A 20219-nucleotide genomic window follows, 5' to 3' on the forward strand; every position below is an offset into this window, starting at 1 on the left:
GTAAATTATTGGAACCGTTTCTTCTCATCTCAAGCTTTTGGACAATCAACATGGTATTAGACTATGTATGATGCAATACATGGTTCGAACTCTTGTGGCTTAGGGTTATTTCTTCTCTGTTTCTTGCAGGTAGCATCAATCATAATTCACAAGGATTTGCCTATGTACTATATACTTGTACCTTACACAGAGTTCCAAAATCCACATAAATAACCATCAAGCTACTTGGTCCTTAATTTGTATTCAACTTTGATTAAAACCATAAATGAAACAAGCCCAGAACCTTTTTTTATAACTAAAAATAGTTTTATTCAATAAATCTTATCTATAATTGTTTGATCATGTGAAATGGACATTCAACTCCATCAAAAGTACTACTTTTTCGCTGACCCCAAATAATCCATAAGATACAAGCTTATATTTTTCCGAACCTTACTTGACTGGTTCTTTGTGTGGAGAGACCAACCTTTACCTTCTATTTTAGATTTACTTGACTTTTGTATTGTTCGTCTTTGATTTGTTCCCCCTGTGTACTCCCTGTGTACTTGGGTGTCTCTCTTTTTAATATCAATGAATCTTTATTACTTATCAAAAAAATAATAATAATAATAGAATCCCATAAATCCAGGCCGCTCTAGACACTGAATTCATAAAATACCCCCCCCCCACCACCCCACCCCACCCACAAACAAAACAAATCTGATAATTACAATGCTAGAGGCCGCTATCAATCCTATTCCAAACTTACATGCTCCTACGTCAATGTGAAACATCATTACCCAATGCATGGATAGTACAGAACATAGATACCAAAGAAACATCATTACCCAATGCATGGATAGTACAGAACATAGATACCAAAAAAACAAGACGCAAGATTTCAATCAAACAGAAACCAACATAGAAAAAGAGTAGCTAGAAATCAACAGCCACTTATCAAGATATATCAAAATATAGAAACTTCAACTAAGGCAACGAAGGCTAAATGCCATTTAAAGTTCTAAAATTTCTAATGACCGACTCAAATTGCATACTGATTTAAGTGTCGCAATTCCCAAGAAGTAAAATGACTCTCTTTGGACTTTTCCTTGGTAACAACACCTACTCATGTTCTTGTCTTCTTCCTTCATAGACACCCTAATAGGAAGATGGAAATAAAAAAGACACAATTTGCTATGATAGTGTTAATTCCAAGGAGGCAAGGAGTCACTTGAAGACCATAAGATCAGGACAACGAATTGTTGAATGCTACCAATGTTCCTTAACGGCAAAACAGAAAGGTGATGCAAAGTAACTCCTTCAAACAATTTGTATATTGCTGATGAGATGCATACCTGTCCCCCAGATGCCAATAAAGCACCAAACTCAAGCACCTTGTTGATATCAAAGCTGTTGTAGTTTAAATAAAAAATAAGAAAAATATATTAGGTAACACAGCAGACAGTATCCTTGCAAGGGCGTCACATAATTTCAAGAACATATTCAAAACGCTATTCATGAACATTGAAGAGGTTAAAAAAAAAAAAAAAAAAAAAAAAAAAAAAAAGAGCACCTTTTAAATGAGGAGCCTAAAATTTTAGAATTAAAAAAAGGCCATGTCAGCACATATTCAACATCACCAGAGATCCCCGCCTCCAGCATTTTATTTTCAACACAAGCAAAAAGTTCAGCCAACGATGTGTGCTTAACATTCTGAGCGATAGCCCCAATAGCATGAGCTGCAGCAACCCTTGTATCCCAGTTTTTACTATGAAGATATTGAGAAACCTAAATTTATAAGACAGTAGATTAGAATAAATAAGAAAGACTATAATTTTTAATTTTTAATATATATATATATATATAATAATCACAGAAACTCAAATATAATTAGATCAATGATTTTGAAGAGTCAGAAAATAGATTCCAGGCTAAGAGGATGGAGAAATTACAAAGAGACTTTCTTTGGTCTGGTTTTGGGGATGATTGTAAAATCCATTTAGTTAATTGGTCTAAGGTTTGTAGGCCAGTTAAGAATGGAGGGTTAGGCATTCGGTGCTTGAGAAGGTTTAATTCTGCCTTATTAGCCAAGTGGTTGTGGCGTTATGGTTTGGAGACTAATGCCCTTTGGAGAAGGGTCATTGGGGCAAAGTATGGGAATGAGTGGGGTGGTTGGTGCACCAAAACTGTGTCGGGGGCATATGGTGTCTGCTTGTGGAAGTTCATTAGAAGTGGCTGACTGAATTTCTCCAAGTTCCTTCGGTATGATGTAGGTGATGGAACTCGTGTGAAGTTTTGGGATGATGTGTGGTATAGGGACCGTCCTCTTAAGGAGGCGTTCCCAGATTTATATAATATCGATCTCTGAGGTTATGTGCTACACGAATGGGAGAGTTTCTTGGGACATTCAGTTTCGTCGTTTAGTGAACGAACAAGAGTCACTTTCTTTGGATTCGTTTTTGGTCTTGATTTATTCCACTAAGGTGCGGGGTGTTGGAGCTGATAATCTTTGTTGGACGCCAGCTAGCAGTCGAGGTTTCAAGGTGAGTGGGTATTATTATTCTCTTTCCCCCTCTACTGGCATCCCCTTCCTTTGGAAAGTGGTGTGGTAATCGAAGGTTCCTCCTCGGGTAGCTTTTTTCTCTTGGATTACGGCTTTAGGCAAAGATTCTTACTATAGATAATCTTCGGAAGAGGCACTTTGTCGTTCTTGAGTGGTGTTTTATGTGCAAAGGGTGTGGGGAATCTATAGATCATCTCCTCCTTCACTGTCCTTTCGCTTACGAGATGTGGAGTATGATCTTTTGCTTGTTTGGTATTTGTTGGGTGATGCCACGAAGGGTAGTGGATTTGTTGGAAAGTTGGTCTTGCAATTTCAGGCGGCATAGTAGTTTAGTCATTTGGAGGATTGTGCCGCACTGTTTGATGTGGTGTATCTGGCGGGAATGGAATTCGAGAAGCTTTGAGAATTGTGAACGGTCCAGTCTTGAATTTAAGTCTTTTTTCTTTTTTACTCTTCTCGAATGGTGTTTGGTTTTACCTTCTTTTTCTTGTATTTCCCTTCTTGTGTTGCTTGATTTTTGTACTTTGGCTTCTTAATGTTTTTGCCTCTTTCGTACATTTCTTATGTACGGCGCTGTTTCTTTCAATATATTTTCTATGTTACTTATCAAAAAAAAAAAAAAATAGATTCCAATCTTCAATTTTTTACTCATATGTAACTTTATTAAAAAATGGAAGAGGAGACACAACCTTAGTACACACGCAAATGCTAGAATAAAATCTTCACTAAACAAATGAGAAAAAAAAAAAAAAATACAATAAAGCATAAAAGGAGTAATTCATATCCAATAGGATCTAGCATATGTATAGAATCAAGAATTACAAAGTCAGGTCCATGACTGATACCACCAACCCATTTAGCTGATCTTATGGAATTAATCTCTAGAAATATATAAGCCAAAAGTAGGATACTTTTTTGCAGTACCTTCAGTTTGAGGCGGGAGATGGATCAAAGATAAAATTTTGGAATGATTTATGGCGTGGTGACTTCCCCTTGAAGAAGGCATACCTGGAACTATTTTCCTCTACACGCAATAAGGAAGTTGAAGTAGCAGATCTTATAACATTTTTTTTATAAATACTTACAACATTTTTTTAATAAGAGATCTTATGACATTTATTCATGGCATTCTTCACTGGGACCTGAATTTTTCAAGACCTATGCATGATTGGGAATTGGACTCCTTGTCATCTTTTATGGACACGATTCATTCTATCCCAGTGAGGAGAAATGGAGACGACAAGCTTTGTTGGAAGCCAATTAAGAGATGGGGCTTTGAGGTCAAAACCTAACATCAATCATTGGTTTCTATGACAAATGTAACTTTTTCTTGGAAAATCATTTGAAAGACCAAGAGCCTATTTGATTCCTGTATTTGAAGACAATTTTCTGTTTCCAAGTACAGAAAACCGTGGGCCCCACAAACCATGTAGCTTTGGCAGGTAATTTCAGTTTTCTGAAAATCAATTTTCACTGTGCAAAACTGACAACTAGGATGAGGGTGTTTTCTGAATGGTGAAAGCTGAGTTCAGTAGCAATCTTATATACCACCAAAAAATTATGGTCCACAAGGCAGTGTTGTCTCAATCAAAAGCTTTAATTAAGTAGAGCATGATATTAGTTTTTAGCAATGGCAGCTTTCATCAAATGTTTTCGTGTATTTTTCTTCCTCAATCTAATTGGAAAAGGTAAAGGATTCTTCCAATGCATACAATCTTGAAAGGCATTTATTTGTTTCAACAAAAGATAATGTGTCTGTTTAGGAATAGCTTATCTAATTTTTACTAAAAGTATCTATGAGGACGAATCCGAGATGGCTGACCAAGCTATACAGTTTTATAAAAATTTGTACAAGGAGACAGAGGAGTGGAGGCCTTTTGTGGAAGGATTGGAGTTTGATCAGATAGAGGGGTTGGAGAGGGATTGGCTTGAACGAAGGTTTGAAAAGGAGGAGGTCCTTCGAGTTGTCAAAGAGATGGAAGGAGATAAAGCTCCAGGTCCTGATGGTTTCTCTTTGGCTTTTTATCACCATTGTTGGGGAGTTGTGGAAAGAGATGTTTTAGCTGTGTTTGAAGAGTATTATCAACACAGTAAGTTTGAAAAATCTCTTAATGCAACTTTCATAGCCTTAATCCCTAAGAAGAATGGTGCTTTCAATATTTGAGATTTTAGACCTATTAGTTTGGTGGGGAGTGTCTACAAGATTTTGGCCAAGGTGTTGGCAAACCGCATGAAAGAGGTTTTTAAATCAGTTGATATCTGAGTCTCAGAACAGTTTTGTGGGTGGTAGACAGATTCTTGATTCAGTTCTCATTGCTAATGAGTGTTGATAGTAGGGTGAAGAGTAAGATTTTGGGGGTTATCTGCAAATTAGATATTGAGAAAGCTTATGATCATGTGAACTGGGAGGCTCTTCTTGATTTGTTGAAGAGAATGGGATTTGGGGTGAGGTGGTGTAGGTGGATCCGCACATGGATATCTACAGCCCAATTCTCGGTATTTTTAATGGGTCTCCAGCTGATTTTTTTGAGAGTTCGAGGGGATTGAGACAAAGGGACCCGCTTTCACCCATGTTGTTTCTGGTTTTGATGGAGGTTCTCAGTAAGATGATGCAAAGAGCTGAAGGGGCTGGTTTATTTCGAGGCTTTAGGGCCCACGGTAGACGGGGGGAGGGGTTTGTGTATCGCATCTATTGTTTGCGGATGATACGATTCTGTTTTGCGATGCTGATGAGGAGCAGATTCTTTATATTCGGATGCTTCTTCTTTGTTTCCAGGCAGTGACAGGTTTAAAGGTCAATGTGCTGAAAAGTGAGATGGTTCCTATTGGGGAGGTTCCTAATATCCACGTCCTAGCAGAGCTTTTGGGATGCCGGATTGGATCTTTGCCTATGACCTATCTTGGTATGCCTTTGGGGGCGTCCTTCAAGTCCCCTACTGTTTCGAATCCTATCTTGGAGAATTTTGTGAGTAAGTTAGCCGGTTGGAAGAAGATGTATTTGTCAAAAGGTGGAAGACTAACGTTGCTTAAAAACACTTTATCTAGTCTCCCCACTTATTATTTGTCTCTTTTTACCATTCCTACGCATGTGGCCAATAAAATTAAGAGGTTGAAAAGGGATTTCTTGTGGGGGGACTCTAAGTTTCATTTGGTGGGATGGGACAAGGTGTGTGCACCTTTGAAATATGGTGGATTAGGGGTAAGGAAATTAGCTACTTTTAATAAAGCTTTACTAGGGAAGTGGTTATGGAGGTTTGGGATTGAGGAGACAAGGCTTTGGAGAAGGGTCATAGCCCTCAAGTTTGGGGAAGAATGGGGGGATGGAAGTCCAAGCTAGGTAGAGGGGCGCATGTGTGTGGCTTGTGGAGAAGTATCCGCATGGGATGGGAGGATTTTAGCAAGAATACTTGCTTTGAGGTAGGGGTGGGGGATAGAGTGAAGCTTTGGAATGATCATTGGTGTGGGGAGTCTCCTCTTCAGCTGTCTTTTCCGAGCGTGTATGGGATTGCATCCAATAAAGAGGCATCGGTGGCCTCTTCTCTTGAAGGGTTGGGGATTGAGGAGCGGAGAAGCTGGAATGTTCATTTTATTCGGAGACCTAATGATTGGAAAATGGGTGGAGTGGATGATTTTCTCCGTACCTTGGGTTCTAATCTTCCTCCCACTGAAAATGTAGATCGTATGCGATGGAAGTTGACAAAGAATGGGGACTTTGATATTCGTTCATTTTACAATAAGTTGAGAAGTCCCGCGCCCATTATTTTCCCTTGGAAAGAGGTTTGGAATGTTAAGGCTCCTCGGCGTGTTTCCTTCTTTGTGTGGACTGCTGTATGGGATAGGATCCTTACAGGGGATAATTTGAGGGGTAGAGGGTTGGATTTTGTCGATTGGTGTATCATGTGTCGCAGTAATGGGGAGACGGCGGATCATTTGTTACTACACTGTGGAAAGGCTTCTCGACTGTGGAGTTTGGTATTTAGATCTTTTGGGTTTTCTTGGGTCTTGCCTAGATCAGTTGCGGATACTCTATTCAGTTGGTGGAATTGGCCTGAAAAGCATTCGTCTAGCATTTGGAATTTAGCTCCTTTATGCTTGATGTGGTATCTCTGGAGGGAGCGCAATAGGAGGACGTTCGAGGACATGGAAAGCTCAGATGACCAGCTTTTGGCCTCTCTTAGTGGCACTCTGTTTGATTGGTCTAGGGTTTGGGGACTCACCTTTAGTGATTCTCTCCCTATGTTCCTTAGTTCTCTTCTGTGTACTTAGTTTCTTTTCCTTTCTTTTTCTTTTTACTCTTTCTTTTCCCTTTGTACTTATCTCTCTGCCTTATGTTTTTTTGCCTTATGTTTTTTTGTTTTTTTGCATAAGGTAGTGTTCTTGAATATATATATTTTTTACCTATTAAAAAAAAAAAGTGAAAAAAAAAATGTGAGGTTTTAAAAAGCTATAAAAGCTGAGCTTATAAGCTCATGCCAAATAAACAAAATATTTGAAAAATAGCATTTCTTTTATAATTTGAAGGCACATGATTCATGTGTTTTGAATGCACAAGACGTAATGATTGGCCATGCTTACTAATGCATGCCAATTTTTATTTTTATTTTTATTTTTTAAGAGTATGCATGGCAATCTTAATACCATAATTTTCATTTGGAAGAATTTATCGCTGCTCTTTCCTTTGCATAAATTTTAGAATTCTATTCATAAAGTATCACTAATATATATTAACATAATTTAAAAATTAAAATTAAATTAAAACTTTAAATCACATACATAAAATTTAATGAATAGATTTTTTTGTCGATAAATCAAAATTAAATGTATAGCATATAAGAAGGCTGAGAGAAATGGGGGAAAAAAAAGTTGGAAAAACTGATGAATGTTTCATGCAGGTGAGAAGGATAATGGGTTCAATATACCGTTGACTGGTGTTAGTGAATCTACTTTTTTGAGAAAATGAAATGTGTGACCAAACAGTATTCTTAGGGTCTGTTTGAATACCGCTTATTGCTGAAAACTGAAAACTGAAAACAATGTAACAAAATAAAATTTAAATGTGTGAATAGTGTCATGGGACCCAGATTTAAAGTTGTTTTTTTGAAAAATAAAAATAAAAAGTAGTTTGTGGGTCCCGTGAACAGTGCACGGGACCCACTAAAAAAATGGGAAACGCAAACGCGCTTCCCAAACAGAGGCTTAGCAAACTTTGTGGTTTCAGTTTTGAAACTTGTTTTCCGAAATAGGGGTCAAACAAAATATGTGGTAAAATTGTATTTTGAAAACTGATTTCAAACAAAAATTTTAGAAAACACTTTCTCATATTTGAAACAAAAAACAAAAGACTGATGACCAAACAGGCACCAAAAGTGCCTTTGAGAGCTGCATTTTTCCTGGACTGCCCTTCGGGGAAAATCTAGACAATTGATGGTTTGACAAGAAGACATTTTATAGTGATTGGTATTTTATGTGTTAAACAAGCACGGAGACTGTGGATAACTTACTACTTTAGTGCACTTTGGCTAGGGATTTATGCACTATGGTCTTCGGCCAGTTTGAGGTTCAATTGGTTATACTGAAAAGTGTCCTAAAGCTGTTAGCTTGATGGCAAGGGCATTTTGGACAACATCATGATATAGAAATTTAGAGCGTGGCTCCACATTGTCTAACGTGGTGGCTTTGGTGGTAAAGGAATGGTTGCCAATTTGAGGGATGTGAAAGGACTGTTCCAGATCTGAAATTGTTGTTTTTCAAACCTTCAATTGAGTGGATGCTAGCTTTACCTAAGAGTTTAAGTTTCACACCCATACTATACTCCTTGTGTACTTACGTTATACATTTTTCTGATTAATATATTGTGTTAGTTATCAAAAAAAAGTAATACTAACCAAGATAAGTAACAAACTTTATGCTTATGTGAAAATAAATAAAGGCCGATTTGACCTGAGAGAGAGAGAGAGAGAGAGAATAAAATACACTAACAAAATTCCTAGCCATAGATATTTACACATTTCTTTTGGGATGGATCATGGGGGAAAAATGAAACTTCCAAATTAGCAACAATTAAATTGCAAAGAAAATAATGGACTCTTAGAGGCTTAAAACACCCAAATCATTCATATAGACAAACAAAAGTTGAAGTGAAAACTACAAATAGAAAGTGACCATTCCCATTCTCCCATATAGACAAACACAAATGACAATATTGATAGTAAGATAAAATGATTATTTTTTAACAAAGAAAAAAAGAACCATATCAATAAGTGATACCTTCTTCAGAAGAGAAGTTAAGTCATGAGGATGCGACTTGGCAATATCCCCAATTTGACGAGCAGCTGTAAATCTTGTTGCTTGCGTTGAGCCAGCTTATAAATTTTCATAAAATAAAATTCCATTACACGCGGCACCAATTTTAACCCAAAAGTAGAGTATGTAGATTGCATAACAAGGAAATAGGAGGTAAAAAAAAAAAAAAAGTGTTATCAATCTAAAAAATGAAGAATAAAAAGCAAAGAAGGATACCATCCAAGAGAGTGAGCAGGCGATGAAGGCGAGATGACTGTTGGGCCATGTTAAATCATTCCAATAGTTTTAGCTCACCTTAGCCTCTAGAGTCTCTAATATTTATAGCACCACCATTATTAGTCATGTACTCTTAGTCGTACTAGTACCGATTATTATACAGAACTGATGATCCTTTACAATGCCTATAATATATCAAAACAATATAACAGTAAACAATTATATACTTATATAAAAAGATATACCTTCACACATGTAAAAAAATAACAATAATAAAAAATAAAAAACAAAACTTGAACAGACAACTTTCACATGTCTAATCAGACAATCAAGATGCAATATAGCTGATGCAAGAAGCGCAAAGAAAATTCTAATTTATTTTTGTTTTGTTTAATTTTAGAAGTCATTTCTATTTCTAGTGGTCAATTGGGTTTTATTTTAGCCCTAATTCGTCAAAAAAGTTAGAACTAAGGTTTGATCCAATTAGTCTATAAAAGCATACTACATTACATTTAATGGAGACAGTTGGCTTGATTAATGAAATGTCACCCTTGTTTCTAAAATATCACAAGGCAAAGTTGGGAGATCACCAGGACCCATGTCAACAAACCATATTATAAGCCAAATAAATAAAAGTAAGGCGGTCCAAACAGACTTGCAGTCTTACCTAATCACCAATAAATATTTTCATAGCAAGCATAAATACATTTTGACTTTTGAACCACAAACAATCACTCGCAGCATCCATATGTTAAAATTTTAGTGTCAAACACTCACTTTAGTATACAATAAATGCTTCCTAACACAATAATGAATCATTAACCAAAATCTTCGAAATCATTAAGTTGAGGTATTAACAAATTAACACCAATTAACATTCCCCATAAGATTTAACAATTATACCCGAAAAAAAAAAAAATACCGCAAGAAAATTAGCAAAGCAAAACAGTCTAGTTCATTTCATACAAGAATGGGACAGGTTTTCAAAATGTTCAGACTCACATAACATTAGTGCTATACTTACATTGAACAGGTTTGAAATTCCACTTTGAAATTATTGTCCCAGATTTATAGAAAGAGAAGAAAAAAATCGCAAATTCAAGATAGATGCATTTTGAAATTGAAAGTCCGAATTATGGTTAAAACGTGGAACTAAAGTGAAATCGAATGAAAAGAAGAAAATCCCCAAAAATCGGTTGAGGACAAACCCTAATCTAAAAGGCTAAAAAAAAAATTTTAGTAATAATCGTGTGAAGTAAAAGGTACAAACAAGATTGATTTAAAAGAGAGAAAAGAATGAAAAGAATAAACACAGAAACAAAGCCCTTTGGTGAAATCTAACATGTATGACACTAGAAAATGAAAAATCATGGACATGGACATGGACTTCGACATGGAACTTTGGGCAGAGTTATTACAGAGATAGAGAGAGAGAAAAAGAGGCAGTGAAGAAAGATTTAAGGGGTGAGGTGTGAGAGTCACCTTTGAGAAGAGATATAGAGCCCACAAAAACGGCGATGTAGCGGCACAGAGAGAGCAGTTGCCAGAAGAAGAGCAGAGCAGAGGAGAGAGAGAGAGCAGAGAGAGAGAGAGAGAGAAAGAAAGAGAGAGAAATATAAATTTGAAGAAAGGAAGGAGTCGGTTTTTTTTTTCTCTGGGTATCATTGTCATTTTAAAATCCCAGATAGGGTATTTTTGTAAAATGCGCTTTAAAAAAAAAAAAAAAAACTCCAATTTTCAGGAAACCGCAATTTGTTTTGTATTGCCAAGTCCAAGCAAGATTGACCGTTGTTAATCTGGGTTGATTCGATAGGTAACCCGAACCGACCCGACTCCGTGGTTGGAAGTATTGTAAATTCGTAATTCGTTGGTATAAAGACTTTTTTCTTTTGGTCTTAATTTGTTAGATTTTTGAGCATCAGTGCGTGCGTGTCTCTATCTCTCTTTCTTTTTCTGGAGTCCGTGTGTATTATTACTGTTTACTAATCACACTCAGCAGCAGCAGCAGCAGCAGCAGCAGCAGCATCAGCATCAAAGAGGGAGAGAGAGATGCTGGAAAACCCTACAGCTACAGCTACACATACAGCATCAGCAGCAGCAGCAGCAGCAGCAGCAACAGCAACAACAGACCCAGCGATCAAGCGCTATGCTCCTCCCAATCAAAGGTCTCTTTCCTTTTCACTCTGTAATTATCTATTACACCTTCAATTTTCTTTCTTTTTAAAAAAAAAAAAATTTGATCTTTCTTTGAATAACAAATTGCAGGAATCGTCCTCTCAACAGGCGCAAGTCAGGTCAACACTGTTTTCCTCTTCTCCTTTATATATATATATATATATATATATATATATATATTTTTTTTTTTTTTTTTTTTAAATTTATGGCTCCTTTTTTTTATTACTTAAGAAAAGTAATTAGATCCTTTAATAGCTAACAATCTTCAGCTTCTTACTAACGACGCACTACATCAGAACCCGAATTTAGCATTCCCTGCAAGCAACGTGCTACATCAGCACTCAGGTGTAGTGAAAAATGGACAAGAGTTGCATATCATCTAAAAAAGGGCAAGAGTTCCTAAGTGGACAGATGCCGGGTCAAGAAGTTAGTCCAAGAGAGTGGTGTTGTGTGATTGTAGAATTCTTTTTAAGTTAAAAAGGCAATTTTTATAAGATGACTATAAGAACAGCTATGTTCTATAGTACTGAATGTTGGGTTGTTTGTAAGCAACATATCCATAAAATGAGTGAGAGGCCTTTACTGATGAAAGAATGAGTGAGAGTTTCTTGAGATGGTTTAACCATGTTCAAAGGAGAGCGAGCGATTAATGCACCAATAAAAAGAGTGAGTTGATTATAATTGAGGGAACGGAAAAAGGTAGAGGAAGACCTAAATTAACATTAGTATAAGTTGTAAATAGGGAAATGTCTATTGAGGAAATAACATAGAGGATGACTTTGGATAGAATAGAATGGTAGAAAATAATACATGTGGATGACCCTAATTAAGCTGTTGAGAATTTATAGCCAATCACAAAATTTTTGGGACTAAGGTTTAGTTATTGTTGTTGTTAAATGGATATAATGTTTCTTGTTTAATGATGAGAAGAAGTTTTCTTAATTTTCAGAAGTCATAAAGCTTTGTTTGAGGTTTGTGTGATGCAACCCTCTGCAAGATGTGATGTTGAGGAAACCCTAGGCCTGATACCTAGAAGTTTATTTTTTTTATTTCCCATCCTTAAATTTTCTGTTTTGTACAACGCTTTTTCATTTAGTGATGAGAACAAGTTTTCTAAATTTTCAAAAGTTATAAAGCTTTATTTGAGGTTTGTGTGATGCAATCTTCTTCAAGATGTGATGCCAAGGAGACCCTAAGTGTGATGTTGAGGAAAATGCAGTCTGATCTGACGCCAAGAAGTTTCTCTTTTTTTTCTGTCCTTAAATTTTCAGCAACTTGTCACCTTTAAAACCCTAAAATCCAATATTTCAAAAACTAAACCATCTAGCCATTAAATATACCCAAATATTCCGCATAAGCCAAAGTATTGTTATTGGGTTACTGACCGTTCGCTGTCCTGGAACAGCAACCCAAACCTTAGGTTTTTCCTTTTATTTCATCCACTAATCCTATTATTCCTTTTCTCCATTAGAAAACGTATATTCCTTACTATTTCCAGCCCATTTTTCCCACCAAAACCTAATTTGTCAAAATCCTAGTTGTCAGAACTTCCAAATCTTTCTTGGCTTCATTCCTCTTTGTTCTGCATCTTAAGCACTCTTTTGTGTGTTAAAAGCCTTAGGACTCCTAAAGTAATAAAAGACCAACTTAGACTCGAAGGAAATAAAACTACTATTTGCAGAATCTCCTATAAATTTCTATACAGTAAATTACCAAAGTACCCTTAATTTGCAAGAATTTTTGAAATTACTATTCTGCCTTGAATTCAAAACTTTCCATAAGTTGTAAAATAAAAACCCTAATTAAGGATTATTTTGATCCTAATACTTATTCCAAGAACTTCACACATTGACCCAATGAAATAAATCATGAATGGACAAATTCCAAAGTAGCAACAAAGTAGTCTTCCATGACTGCATAAATTATACCATTTCCTTATCTACAATAGGTACATTTACTTTATCAGGTATGAGAGATCAGTGGTTGGCCTCTAAATTCATGCATGAAATAGTAAAGCTGTCATCTCAATTAACTTATGCATGCCTTTTTATCCATATAAACTTGTACATATCTTTTTATTTTTGTTAGTTTGACTTATATAATGTGAGATTTATTGCTGCATTCTTTTAGGAAGCTCAATTTGCACCTGTCAACATAACCTTTTATATGTTAATTTGATTTCATTAAACTTTGCAGATCGGTTTGATCGAACAAATAATCTTTATGCAAATGATGTAGACAAGAATCAAGTTGCTGGTTCAAAAAACGTTCCTGTCATAGATCTTGGGGATTCAGGGAGTAGCAATCTTCTGAATGAGAACCCACGTACAGGGTTAATAGCTTTACAGGGTTGTAGTAGCAGTGAAGCTTCTCGACTCTTGCATGACCGTATGTGTTACAACAATCTCTTAAAAATTTTATTTATGTTTGTGTGTGTGTGTGTGTGTGGGTCCAATCGCTAGTCCCACATTACTGAAGAGTAAGGATCTGCATTTTGGATATGAGCTTACCAATGCTTAAGCTACCTTGGAGGTTCGAATACTCTTTCAAATGAGCTTTGGACTTACATATATGAGCTTATCCACTCATCTTTGCGTCTTGAAGTGTACTCAAACATAATAGTGAAATCCCGATGGGTGCATGAGTTAATTACCAAGCAAAAAAAAAGAGTACCCAAACATAATATTCAGTATTGACCTGATCAGCAAAAACTCTTTAATGGATTCTGGGGCTGCAAGCAAGTCAAGCCGACTTAGGCTTTGTCATGCTCAAGCTTGGCTTCTAAGATCACAGGAGCTCTTGCTTGTTTTGAGCTAATAATAAGCTTCAGCTTCATTTGACATGAACTTGTTGAGGTCACAAGCAGTTTGGCAACCCCATCATCTTTCTAAAAACTTTCAATTATAATTATTAAGCACTGAGGGTCTTGCCATAATAACAGTTCCATAACCCAATAGGGTAAGAACCCATTATTATTACAGCGTATTCATCAAAGTTGAAAAAACCAAAGACCTACTTAGTTAAAGCTTGACTAAATATGTGTGTATCTGTGTGTGTGTGTGTGTGTGTGTGTGTGGTGAACCTGTTTATGAGCCTTGTTCATGAACCAGTTCATAACCTTACTTTGTTGATGTAAATGAGCTAAGCCTTGTCCTGCTAAAGCTGGGCTCCTTTTTAAAGGAGACTTTACAGCAGGCTTGAACTTTTTTTTAATAAATAAACAAGCTATTTTCAAGCTGAGTTCTGAGTTGCTCACACATGACTTGGCCCATTTTTTGCCTTAATGGATTCGCATAATGAGATGCATGTTCTGAGCCCAATTTCTTTGTTGAAGGCTGATTTATGTTAGAAGTCATTGTCATGCATAATGAAATAAATTTATCCTCACATTCTAATAAAATCATTTGGCTGCTAAATACCAGAACTGTCATGGAAATTTGGGTCATTAACACTTACTGTTAAAAGAGAAGCTTAAATTATTTTCTTCAAAGACGTGTATGATATTTGTAATGGTTTGATATTGTGCTGCTATTTGGATTTAGTTTATTATTTTGTTATCTCCATTATTCATGTACTTTCAAATGTAGGTTGGTCAGCCGCAATGCGTTCCTATCAGAATCCATCAATAGATCTAGCTGGTGAGTGGACAAACTTCTAACATGTTCTTTATACTCCATCACGATGGAGCCTAGACTAAATTTGAGAAAAATTGAGTTGCTAAAAATTAGTTCACGAAAGTGTAGAGTTTAATGTAATATGTCTTTTGCACTATTGATCTTTCCCTATCAACATGGCATCAATCATGCATATTCTCTTTTAGAAAATATTATATATATATATATATATATATTGTAAAAATAACTGTGTATCAATATAACTATTATGGAATTGATTGCTTACACACGTTGTGACTATACTGGCTGGTTTATTTACATTTTGGATTTTTCATACTTCAGAGAGACCAGTTATGTACTCTGGAAGTGGTTCATCAGCATGGGGTCATAAACAGGTGACTATGAAAATTCTCATTGATGTCTTGATCCCCCACCCCCCCCCCCCGCCTTTCTCTCTTTCCTCTCTGTCTCTTATCTTTCTCACACCTGCATTGTTCATCTTCAGATAATTGGGGCTGGACCTTCAGGTTCACAGATGGACTTTCTAGGTGAACTTCGCCGTGCAATGTGCAATGCACATGCCAGTTTTAGCACCTAACACTTCACGTTGCAACTTGCAAAATATATGGACCTGGATTGTAGAGTACTTTTGGAACTTAATTTCAGGAGTACCTTGCAGCCAACTAGCCAAGACAGAAAAATCAGGAGTAGCGGTTGTTTGTGTTTCATCAAAACTAATTATGTTCAACTCTGTTAGCTCATAGGTGATTATGGCACAGAAGGTATTGTCCCTGCATCTGGACTATCACACAACTAGGCATCTGCCGCTTGTTTGTATCAACCATATTAATATGGTTTATATATGCATACAAAAGACTGAGATCTCTCTCTCTCTCTCTCTCTCTCTCTCTCACACACACACACACACACACACAGAGGTTATCTTTAGGAGTAAATGGGCTGGTAGCGATTTTGGAGTAATGGGGTGACAATAATGGGATCAGTAGAAATGTTTAAGGACACAAACTGATGGCTTCATATAAAGTTCTAAGTTCCAACCACCCACCGTATCTTTATTATAATTATTTTCATCTAAATCATTGATGAGTGATGACCATCTCCAATACTTCGTTCGTTTTCCTATCATTTGGATTTGCCACCATCCATGGTCCAAAGCACTTGCTCCCTGCTTCTAGCTTTCTTTAGTTTACCACACCACATTTCGTTTTAATTCCACATCCGTATCTCCCAATGTGATTTTCCCATCTCCTGCCAAATCAACTCTACAAGTCTTCCTATTTTGTTGACTTCTTCGGCATTTTCTTTGGTCATACATTCTATAGATAATTCTGAGTCTAAATTCAAAAGGAAGTAAATGAAATGTCCAAATCAGCCAATCAGGTACCGCTTGGTTACTACCCAACTGTCTTAGGAGTAGGCAATGCCAATCAGTGTTCCATGGGCTAGCAGCAATAAGTTACCTTCTATCAGCCTCTGATTTTATTGCTATCCAAAGGAGAGTTTATTGTAAAGCTATGAAGAACTATTCTTAAACGTTGGTTACTTCTGCTCTTATTCAAAGGGGTAAGTGTGTGTCTGTGTGCATGCAACAAAGTTAAGGCAAATAAAAGGTTAGGAATGAACAAAAAAGAGAGGTTTTTCTTGTTAAATCTAAAATCATCTCAGTTACGGCTTTTGGTCAGCCGTGGGAATTTATTTAAATGCATATACCCTATCAATGGCTTGATAAAAACTTGTAAACATATGAATTCAGGAAAGATGGAAACAACACTGAGCGCAAGAGTATCACAAATCAAGAAAATCTTCCTTTGCTCAAGCATTTTGGTCCTTATATAACGTTAGGAAGAAGGCTTACTCGCGCTCAAGCATTTAGTAGCACATGAATTCTCAATGAGACACTATTCAAACAAAGCACAACCCTCGATGAAGACTGAATTAGGCCACAAAGGAACCAAGAAATATGTCAAAGGTTGTATATCAATAATGTGTACCTTAATTAACAGGATTTGTATAATTTAGTCATTAAGCAAAAAATGCAATACAAAGGGTAATCATCTTACATAAATTTCATTTTGGAATGAATGTGATAGTTTTTTAAGAGATCAATCTTTCCACACAGGAATGATTCCTTGAGCTGCCAAACGTTTTTCAACCCAAAAGACAACATGTTTCCCAGTGATTTTCTTCTCATCAACGAGAAAGGGCTCAACTGTGCTTGCTCCTGAGCCATAGGAGGATAGAGAAAAGCCTTTTGGACCTGCGGGTTTGCCCAAAGCAAAAATAAAAAAATAAATGCTAGTTGGGTGTTTGTATGACTGTGCAATTGGATAACAATCAGCATGCATATATGAAGTACCTGTGAGGACTCCATCAGGGAAGAATGCCCAAAAAGAATAAGGATTGTCATTCTTTAGAAAGGAACCTTCCAACTATCATTTTCAATCAAACCCAAGAAACATGATAAACACTGGAATCAATCCAAGAGAATTTTTAACAAAAAATAGAAAGGAAAATACTAAAGCTAAATGTGATTGACCTCACTTTAACAACATAATAAATAAAAAACACTCACCCTGTTGTCTTGGAAAGATAGTTCAATTTCAGAAAGATCAGGTTGAGCTTCAAGTATTGCTTTCAATGAAGGGATGACATCCTCCTCCATTAACTGTGGCAGTGGCTTGGCCTGAGCTTTTGCTGGAGATTTGGCCTTTGCTGGAGCTTCTTCTTGAGCTGTCTTCACCTCCTTTGTTTCGGCAGCCACTGGTAAATTCAAGACATTTGTAGTTTTCTTGAAATGATTTAACTTGTACAACTCAACTGTTACAAATTATATAATATTAGATGAGAATGCAACTACTTACCTGTAGAAGTAGACGATTCTTGCACAGCAGACCAAGCAACCATGTTTCTGTGATTAGTTACTAATTTACATACCCTCTGCCAAAAAAATAAATAAATAAAAATTTACAAATATGCTTATCCTCCCTTGGCCGTTACTAAGAGCCATTTAGTAACGTTGTTCTAATAACGATGTTTAAATATTGTGAAAATATGTATGAATAAAAAAGTATTGTGAAAATAAGTGTTGAGTTGTTTAAACAACCTCCTTCTGGCCATCACAAAATATAATTATTTTTTCAACCATTTAGGAGGAGATCAGTGTAAATAGTTTTTTTTTTTTTTAAGTGTGTTTTATCCTAGAGGGGAGAGGAGTATAATAACGGAAAATCTTGAGAGAGATCAGTATAATTTTTCAAAATGAGAAAACTAGCTTATGTGGCCCAGGACAAGCAGCCTAATAATTGTGTCCGCATATTAGAGTCCTAGACCATATCAAATTTTAGATGCCAGAATGATGTTATCCATATCCCAGAGATCCTCTTATCTTTGCCATGATATTTCATGAGGAAGGACAACATTACTGTGAGCAGTGGCAGCCTGAGTAGGTAAATGGAATTTTTTCTTTTATATAATTTAGTTGTTATTATAAGTGGGAGAGGAGATCAAATCAAACATTCATTCTCTTCCTAAAGGAGATTAATATGCCATTGGACTATAAGTGAGAGAGGTAAATGAATTTTTTTTCTTTTTTTGACAAGAGGTGGTAAATGAATTTGATTGTATGCAAATGGTCCTTGCCATTGTTTATATATCCAAAACTTTTCATCCACAGTAATAACCAAGCATGGCCTACTATAATTATAATTAACAAAATCTCTGAACTTATTAAATAAAACACAAATTTAAACAAAACAAAAAAAAAGGGTTTTAAATATAGGAAATACATACCAGGGAAAGAGTGGATAATGAAGTAGGTTTGGTACTTTGCGTGAAATATGAAGAAGAGCAAGAAGAAGAAGAAGAAGATGATGATGATGGTGATGGTGATGGAAAGCTTGAAACTCCAACTGCTCCTCCTCCTCCTCTTCCTAGCATCATTGCCATTTGCATATGCTTTTCTCACTCCAAACTTTTCTTCTTCTTCTTTTTTCTTTTCTTTTTTTTTTCGTATTTGTTTCAATTTAATCACCACTTTTTTTTTTCTACTTGTTCATTTTTTTTTTATCTTAAAGGAGAAAGGAAACTATTATAACGCTGAACACACAATAGAAGAGAGTGCAATGAAAGAGATCATAAAACGGAAAGGATACTTGTGGTCCACATGGTTTATGGGACAACATATACCACTAAATTTGTTTTCCTTATTCTATTGAAGTATATATGAGTCAAAAAAAGTCTGTCCAGAAAGACCTGCGTTGTGTACATAGTTTGTGAGAACTTTCATCCATACGTACATGACAAAAGGAAACTTATCAGCCACATGTTTATCTTTTATCTTATGAAATACATCGATTCCTTCTCATTTTTGTGCAATTCGGCCAAGTTAGAGCATCTTCATTGGGTTAATTTTACGCTGATTTTATAGCTTCAAAATCTAATTTTTATATTTTAGTTAACAATAATTTTAGTGATTAGTGGGACATAATTTTTTTTTTGATAAGTAGTGGGACATAATTTAAAATGATATCTGATCTTCTAAAAACAATGATTAGTTTTTTTTTTTTTGGAAAAAAAAATTATTTTGTTCAAATCAAAGTAATGGGTTATCTTTTTTTCTTTTCTTTTTTTAGTCTATTAATCACTATCATAGTTTATTTAAATGCCTTTTGAATTGTGTAGGACCCTTTGTTGAAAGGTTCCTTAGGCCCACTTAGGCCCAGGCCCAATAAATCTATGGGTCTATTGAAGGGCTAGAGAAGATGTGAGATGCTGAGTAAGGGAACTAAGCTTGGTCCCATCACAGCCAATATATATATATATATGCAAAAATGTCGGAAAACAACATAATATTGGCAAGCATGAATATATTCAATGAACTCTAATTAATATGTCAAGGAACCCGAGTACAAATCCTACGAAGAAATAACACAATCCATAGGCTCCAAACTTAATAGACTTAAATAGACCTTGAGGTTCTACAAGACTTGTAAAGCTTGGATTCCCGGATCGATGCGTAGCCCCTAAGTAATACTACAAACAATGACTCCTTTCAATACTATTTTTTGGGAATTCGACCTAAGTTTTATACTTCCACTATGATTACTAATTTTCTCTATTATTATTGCCTTTTTTTTTAACTGTTTCTTGTTGTTCTTCCATGGCTGCTCCCTTCTCCTTTTATACTAGTCATGGAGGGCCTCAAATTTACCATATTTTCACTTTGCCTTGGCCTTGTTCTATGTGGTTCTTTCTTTTCTTCCTCTTGTTTCTCCTTGGGAACTCATCCCTGAAAGTGCTTCTTGTTGTTTTCCTTTAGTAAGAGATGCTTTTTTCCTAAGCAATTCAAA

General features: G+C 35.9%; 3 protein-coding genes across 4 annotated transcripts in view; 1 reads left to right on the top strand and 2 right to left on the bottom strand.

Moving 5' to 3' along the window:
* Window positions 1–10679, bottom strand: part of LOC142618413 (TATA-binding protein-associated factor BTAF1) — a 39538-nt gene extending 28859 nt beyond the window's left edge. Inside the window, exons 1-5 of one of the 2 annotated variants that reach the window (XM_075791342.1) lie at window positions 10544–10679; window positions 9062–9246; window positions 8810–8904; window positions 1553–1767; window positions 1335–1389 (exon numbers count right to left, since the gene is read on the bottom strand). In XM_075791342.1, the coding sequence (XP_075647457.1) occupies window positions 1335–1389; window positions 1553–1767; window positions 8810–8904; window positions 9062–9110 (414 nt within the window). In that variant the 5' untranslated portion in view covers window positions 9111–9246; window positions 10544–10679. The remainder of the gene's footprint in view (window positions 1–1334; window positions 1390–1552; window positions 1768–8809; window positions 8905–9061; window positions 9247–10543) is intronic. The other variant, XM_075791343.1, reaches the window with a different exon arrangement.
* A 273-nt stretch (window positions 10680–10952) lies between these two features.
* LOC142619712 (uncharacterized) lies at window positions 10953–15736 on the top strand. The gene is made up of 6 exons (XM_075792950.1): window positions 10953–11226; window positions 11327–11355; window positions 13433–13624; window positions 14824–14874; window positions 15193–15245; window positions 15356–15736. Exons 1-6 carry the CDS (start codon window positions 11111–11113, stop codon window positions 15446–15448), a joined length of 534 nt encoding a protein of 177 aa, XP_075649065.1. The 5' UTR covers window positions 10953–11110; the 3' UTR covers window positions 15449–15736.
* Window positions 15737–16819: 1083 nt separating this feature from the next.
* LOC142619711 (uncharacterized) lies at window positions 16820–19049 on the bottom strand. Its single transcript, XM_075792949.1, has 5 exons — window positions 18661–19049; window positions 17733–17808; window positions 17444–17631; window positions 17228–17300; window positions 16820–17128 (listed from the first exon to the last, which is right to left on the bottom strand). The coding sequence occupies exons 1-5, from the start codon at window positions 18820–18822 to the stop codon at window positions 16974–16976; spliced, it is 654 nt and encodes a 217-aa protein (XP_075649064.1). The 5' UTR covers window positions 18823–19049; the 3' UTR covers window positions 16820–16973.
* Window positions 19050–20219: the final 1170 nt, after the last annotated feature.

Source organism: Castanea sativa, chromosome 12 (assembly GCF_040712315.1).
Source record: "Castanea sativa cultivar Marrone di Chiusa Pesio chromosome 12, ASM4071231v1".
Taxonomy (NCBI): Eukaryota; Viridiplantae; Streptophyta; class Magnoliopsida; order Fagales; family Fagaceae; genus Castanea; species Castanea sativa.